At 36.2% G+C, this 7500-nt stretch overlaps 1 protein-coding gene across 7 annotated transcripts in view; it reads left to right on the forward strand.

Moving 5' to 3' along the window:
- LOC136842602 (unconventional myosin-XVIIIa-like) overlaps positions 1-7500 on the forward strand; it is a 1295621-nt gene that overhangs the window by 1194784 nt on the left and 93337 nt on the right. For all 7 annotated transcript variants that reach the window (XM_067110180.1, XM_067110181.1, XM_067110182.1 and 4 more), the window contains one exon: positions 4753-4902. In XM_067110180.1, the coding sequence (XP_066966281.1) occupies positions 4753-4902 (150 nt within the window). The remainder of the gene's footprint in view (positions 1-4752; positions 4903-7500) is intronic.

Genomic DNA, 7500 nt, shown 5'->3' on the forward strand with positions numbered 1-7500 from the left:
AAAACTGTAGCATTGTGTCAGGCACTTTGTCTCATCTGTACTCTGTCTTGTAGTGGTACCACTGTATTCATAACTTAAGGTGATAGTCTTTTCCAAGCTGAGGCTGTTTATTAAGTGGATGAAAACGCACTGGTGTTGAACCTTTTTATTCGATTTTTCATGTGTTTGATATATTTTGGTAACCACTCGTGGTGAATATTCTTGAATTACTCTTTAAAACTGACCTTTTATCTGATGGTTTTCAAGAAGGCACAAATTAGCCTAAGCATTTAAGCCTCCTTTTGGGAACCGGGGTTTCTACTGCTTCAACTCTTTCTTTGGCATTTCTCTGGGATGGTCCCTCCATCTTCCTAATAGTGAGTTTATCTTTAATGACAGCTGTCGGTCTCTTAGCAAGTATGTTATATTAGGCATTCTTGTTTTTATAATGTGCAAGTATGACTTTCTATTCTTAATTAAATGACATCAGCTATTTTCTCCAGGTCATCTTGCAACTGCTTCTTGTTGCATCATTGTCAGTACCGAAAACCATTTTTATGTCATCAGTAACCTTGCTTATTTTTCTGGTCAGCCACAAATGCAGTTTTTGGTGAAGAGAACGAAGAGCAAAGGGCCAACCACCACTATGACTTTTCTGAGAGAGACTGTCCCATTCATATCTACTCTGTTTCTGTTGCTTAGCCAATCTTTTCTTTTGTTTCACAGAATGTTCCACTGATGTCAGCTCATTTTTGTTGCTTATCCTGTCTCCTGTTCATCTTAGTTGTGTCATTAATCTTTTATTTGGATCCTTGCCAAACACACTATGGAAGTCAATTAACCTTTATCATTTGCATTGCTGTTGTTATATGACCTAAACACGTCTGTCTAGAATTAGATTTCTCAGTAGTGGTTCATTCTCATTATTTCACCTGCTGTGAATAGAAATAAATACTGGAATCTTTGTAGGGGCTGAAGTTGGGCTGATAAATCTTTAGTTCACTGGTTCATTTGCAGTTTCCAATACTTGATTGCTTTCCTCTGCTTCAAGAATGCTTCATAGATATCACAGAAGGTTTGGAGCAATTTCTTCTTTTGTTGGATGGAACCCATCTGGATCTTGGGATTGGTTTTGTTTAACTTTAATTTCAAGTTAACGTATAACTTCTATTGTCATTTCTATTTTCCTTAATGGTTCATTTCATTGGTATGTTATAGGAACACTAGGAACTTGAGATATTTTGCTCATTTTACATACTGGAAAAATATGCGTTCAACGGATCTAATATTCCTTCATCACTACAAAGAATAATGACATCTCTTTTAAATGCCCTATTGTGCTCTTGATTGGTTTTTTGCTGTTCACTTATACAAAAAATGCTTTTGGATTAGGTTTCTCGAAGCACACTGTTCTTGGTCTTCAAACCTTGCCTTCATAATTAAGCAGTCATGTCATAATCTACCATTTTCAGCGTAAGTGGTATAGCCATTCATTATAGCCTTCACAGTGAACATGACTAGTCACCTTTCCTTTCCAGTACAGATTTCATTCGTTTTTTCTACCAAGTGGAGGGAACATCTTAAAAGTGCTGTCGAAAGAGGATGCCTTACCTCTTTAAATGTGTGTCAGTTCTTGTAACCATGTTTTAGCTATACCCTACACTGGAGAGAATGCCACAGAGAAATGATAGGTCTTCCACCTAAACTCGACTCAGTATACAAAATCAAGAGGATCATCCTTGTGTGAATTGGGAATCTTTAACTAATATTCGTGTTTAGTAGGGCAACTCTTGTTTTCATGGGAGTGCCAATCCCCTGCCACCACTGTTTGGGTAGTTTCTGGAGGTTAAGTTGTAGAGGCTCAAGATGAGGAAGGGTTTCCCAGCCCTAAGGGCAAAACGCCAGATTAAGCTTTCTTTCTTTTGCATTTCTTGGATAACCCAAGTGATGTGATTAAATAATTTAATAGATTTGTACTTATGAAATTTGAAAATTATTTAGAATTTCATTCTGAAAGAGTCTATGAATCATGGAGATTATTTAAAATTTTATATTTATTGAAAAGTTTGTCTGTCTTTCAAACCTAATTAGTCTAAGCAGCCATATCACAAAACTTTCTTAAATCTGACCTTTTTTAAACTTTATCATTGCCTCATAAAAATATTAAAATAGCCGTAGAAATTTAACACACTTACGTCTTGCACCTACTTTTATTCCAGACCATGTGCTTATGAAAGTGCCCTGTTATTTTAATCTCAACAAATTACTTGCACGCCATGCAACCAAAACACCATCCACATTGCATTTCTACTAGTTATAGACTGTAACAAGTTGTTTGTTGGTCCATCCATACAACATACTGTAATCTTTTTGCCTTGATTCTCAAACTTTCTACACAGCTGTTTTTTAACAGCACTAGATCTGCTCTTCTTTATCCTTGTCTAAATCAGATGAGCCCTTACCTATCAACGTTTGTTATCTAACTTCCATTTAAAGCTTAACCTTATATGCTTTTCTAGGTATATTTTGTAGTTTATTTCGCCTCTTATCACCCTTTCCATGGAACAGCAAAACAGTTATTCCTCGCATCCATTCTTTGAGCTCTTTCCTTTTTCTAAACATACCTAACAAACCCTGATCAGCCATAAATTACACAAGTCATCACCTTACTGCAGGTGTATTGATGCCAAGGAACTTCAAATCAAGTCAAACCTTACTTCAGTATCTCATATGCAGTCCAATTAACTCCTGGTGTCTTTGGATTCTTTAGCCTTTTAACTGCCATGCTAATATTCCCAGCAGTCACTTCCATGCTTGTTCTTGTATTTACAAAGTTACCTCTTTCACTTTACCATCATCAAGACCTGCTACTCACTCTGCTATTTTCTGTATTCTAAAATATTTCCAAATAATCATTCTGTCAACCCAGGACTCCATTATCCTTAGATAGTATCTCTGCATTTCTATTGCATTTGAAGGAGATAAAACTAGATGTTATGGTACTGAATGAGACAAGATTAGAAGAGTAAGTTGTTGCATCATTGTCATTACTGAAACCCATTATTGTGTCATCAGCAACCTTGCTTGTTTTGCTGGTCAGCCACAAATACAGTTTTTGATGAAGAGAACGAAGACCAAAGGGCCAACCACCACTATGACTTTTCTCAGAGAGAGTGTCCCATTCATATCAACTCTGTTTCTGTTGCTTAGCCAGTCTTTTGTTTCACAGAATGTTCCACTGATGTCAGCTCATTTTCTGTTGCATTACTGTTATTCTATGATCTAAACACGTCTGTCTAGAGTTAGGTTTCTCAACAGTTGTTCATTCTCATTATGTCGCCTGCTGTGAGTAGAAACAAATACTGGAATCTTCGTAGCGGCTGAAGTTGGACTGATAAGTCTCTAGGGAGAGCGTTTTGGGGAGGCTGAGGGATATAGGACAATAGAATGCAGTTTGCTGGTTTGTTATGAGGACAGGTGAAAGACTGCTAATTTGCTGGTCCAAGTATTATGATTGTACATACAGTCCAGGGATGAGAAAAGAGTATAGTAGTAACAAATTGATTCGTATATTTGAATCTCTGGTGTTGTGAAGTAATAGTGATTGAGATTTTGTGGGAGTGTCTGAATCCCTTTCGTTTGGTTTAGACAACAAGAATGGTTAGTTGTACTAGGTAACTCAAATACTATGATAGATGGTGGTGGTAGCAAACGATATTGTATAATTAGTAGTTTTGGAGTGAATGAGATTGGAGAGAGCCTTGTGAGAATGTGATAAGATAACGATTTCATTTTTGGAATATGTGGTTTCTAGAAGAATATTCTTTGAAAAGAGAAAATTCTGATGAAAAGTTTTTAGACTGTGTTGTTATAAACTAGGTGCAAGAACAAAGTGATTGATGTGAATGAGAAGAGTAGTGGCAAGATGTTAGTCTTATTATCTCGTTGAATTGAGAATTAAGATAGGAAATAGTTCCAGTTGGAGAGAAACGGTTAAAAATGTATGTAAATATAATTCAAGATAAATGAGCTGTATAAGAAAGAAGTGAAGCAGGAAAATAAGAAGGATGGGAAATAGGGTAGGGTGAAAGATATCTAATTGGAAGGAGTATATGAGCAGTGCGTAATGTTCAGGTATGGGGCTATTGAATTAGCAGTGAATCATTTTGAAAATAAGTAATTTGGTAAAGGAAGTAGAGGCAGTAAGAGGTGAAATGGTAAAACAAGATGTTTATAGGGTAGGAAAAAAGGAGATTGTTTGAGGTGCAGTTACATGGTAGTGAATATTTTGTGCAGATTTAAAGTAAAAGAAAGTGGAAGAGAATAAGAAGGGAAGTTATGAAGTACATTTTGGAAAAGAAAATAGATGTACAGAAGGAAAGTAACTCTAGACAGAAAAATTATGGACAAGTGGATCTTAGGAATAAAAGATGCAAATGGAGAGATGGCATCTGGCAAGATTACAGTCCTTTTTTGATGTATGAATATTATAAGTGTTATTGAATGTGGAGAGGAGAAGAGGAGCACTTTTAAATGTTGCAAATTTAAAGTTTAGATCTGAAAGTGCTTGTTGAAATGACTTCAAAGAGGTTGAAGCAAAGAAAGACACCCATGGTAAATGGTATTTTATGTGCCTGGTAGTAAGTCATGATTGACCAGCTAACCAGGATGTCGAAGTATGTTTAGAGGAGGGGAAGGTTAGATGAATTAAGTAAATCTACTGCCAAAATCTTTATTTTTTAATAAGTTAACCATTATATTTTACTTCAACAGACATTGAAACTAGAGTTGGAGCTTAAAGAAGAGAAAGTTGCTGCCCTGAATCGAGAACTGGATGATCTTACCTCTTCTGGAAAGGTGGAGGAAGAAGTAGCCACCTTGAAAAAGGCAAAGCATGACCTGGAATTGCGCATTAAGGATCAGGTGAGGAGAGTCAGAAGATGTGCTTGAAAAAGAACGTTATGTTTAATTTTAAAATCAGGTTACCCTTAGAATGCCAAGAAATTGATCAGTGAAATATGATTTTACCTCTAGCACTTCATATAGGATGAGAAGTTTATTTGTAATTCAGCTTAATAGTAAAGTTTAAGGAAGATAATCTTTGAAAGAGGTTTCATGAATGGGGCAATATATCTTGCAGCTTGTTGAAAAAGGTTTCATGAATGGGGCAATATATCTTGCAGCTTGTTGAAAAAGGTTTCATGAATAGGGCAATATATCTTGCAGCTTGTTGAAAAAGGTTTCATGAATGGGGCAATACATCTTGCAGTTTGTTCTTTTCAGGGCACGCTCATACCAGCTTTTTATTGCGTAATTGTTTTCAGTAAAGTACCATTGTAAATGAAATGTTTTATGACAAAAAATGTATGTTCTTCATACAAACCCATTAATCTTAAGATGCCAGCTGCATTATTGCTGTAGAACTTGTCCCAGTTGCAGCATTATCCTGTCAAGTACTTACCTGCTCCAGCTCCAGCTCCAGCTCCAGCTGAGCATTTCCTTATGACTCATGGGTTTGTATGAAAATGTGGTTTTTACACTATAAACATTGCTTGTTCATTATAACACAATGATCATAATATTCCGGGAATGAGACTTTTTGGCGTAGCCCGTTTGGCGTCGCTGTTTCGGCTTGGCCGATTCGGCGTAGCCGATTTGGCATATAGAAATTTTCGGCGGAGAGAATGTTAGGCGTCAAATGACTACTTTGTCGCTGTAAACGACATTTAGCCATCAAATAGATACTTCGTCGTTATAGCGCATTTAGCTCTCATTTTAACAATTGTTTAACAATTGAACAATTGTTTTTTTTTTTCTTACATTTACTTTTTGGTAGCATTAGAATTTTCAGTCGTCTAAGCCCTATTGTACAGAAATGGAAGGGGATATTTTAACAAAACGTGGAAGAAGCAAAGTGATTCACGATGGATACCTTTTATTTTTGATGCAACGAGCAAGAGTGATTCTGAATTAAAATTCTGGCGATGTGAACAGAAAGATCGGTGTAAAGTAGAAAAAGATTACATATGAAGGATGGAAAAGTGATTTGCCAGTTGAATCAACATACCCATGAACCATCTGCTGCAAAAGTAGAAGTTGAAAAGTTGAAAACAAATATTAAGAAAAGAAGTGCTGAAACGCTGGAGCCACCAACCGTTGTAGTAAATGAATGTTTAACTGGCGCCTCTCAAGCAGCTTTAGCCATAGGGCCTGACTTGCCTGCAATGCGTAAAAACTTATTACTAGGAAACGAAAATTATTAAACAAAGCGCCAGCTAACCCAACTCATTTGGAGCAATTAGTTATACCCGAGTCCTATACACTGTATGTTCCCCAACTGGGTATGGAAGAAAAATTCCTATTGGGAGACACAGGAGAAGGCAGTAAGAGAATTTTAATATTTGGAAGAATAAGCTGGCTTCAGCATTTAGTCTTCTCAGAAATTTGGGCCAAGACGGAACTTTCACCATTGCGCCAAGTCTTTTTCATCAAGTATATGTTATATCGGCTAAGAAGCATGATGGAGTTATTCCTATAGTTTGTGCTCTTCTTCCTGACAAGCAAAGATTAACTTATTCTCGTTTATTTGAGTTACTTAAAACCATCGAACCAAATTTGAGAGCAGTTTCTATAATTTGTGATTTTGAGCAAGCTGCCATTCATGCCTTTCAAGATGCATTTCCCACCGCTCGAATTAAGGGATGTTTTTTCCATCTAGCCCAAAACATGCACAGACATCTTGTTTCATTGGGTTTATGGAATCGCTATAAAACCGACTCGGACTTTGCGTTATGGGCTAAAATGATTATAGCGCTCGCCTTTGTGCCATTAGAAAAGATAGACGAATACATGGATACACTAGCAACGGGTCTTCCAGACGAACTAATACCCTTGTTCCATTGGTTCGAAGACACTTATATTGGACGACAGAATAGGCGTCGAAATGCAAGAATGAACCCTATGTTTGCTCCCAAGATCTGGAACCTTTATGAACGCACTGTAAATGATGATGATCGCACTAACAATCATGCTGAAGCTACCTGTCATCGCGTCTACAGTTCGAACTAGGAATGCATCATCCTTCCATCTGAAATTTATTGATGCCTTGAGGAAAGTTCAGAAAGGACGTGATGCATTTCTAGAAAAATTAATCGCTGGATATCCACCTCCCAAAAAGCTAAAGAAATATAGAAATGCTGATGAAAGAATAAAAAAATAGTGATGGAAGTTGAGTCATCAGAGCCTATTGAATTCCTGAAGGATATTGCTCATAATTACGAAATGAAAAATTAAAAAGGTTAAAAAAACTGTACTAAATTTTATTTTTCTAAATAATGTATTTTCATTTCAAGTTTTTAACTCGCATTATCCCATTATTGTTTTAATAGGATCCTTTATTCTCTAAGTGAATAAAATTTATATTTTTTCCCAATTCAAGTTTTTATTTACATTATTCCACTAGTCTTTTAATAATATAAAAATTTTTACTGTTTTATTTTTCTGAATAAAGTTCAGAAAGGA

The sequence above is a fragment of the Macrobrachium rosenbergii genome, chromosome 10 (genome assembly GCF_040412425.1).
Source record: "Macrobrachium rosenbergii isolate ZJJX-2024 chromosome 10, ASM4041242v1, whole genome shotgun sequence".
NCBI classification, from domain to species: Eukaryota; Metazoa; Arthropoda; class Malacostraca; order Decapoda; family Palaemonidae; genus Macrobrachium; species Macrobrachium rosenbergii.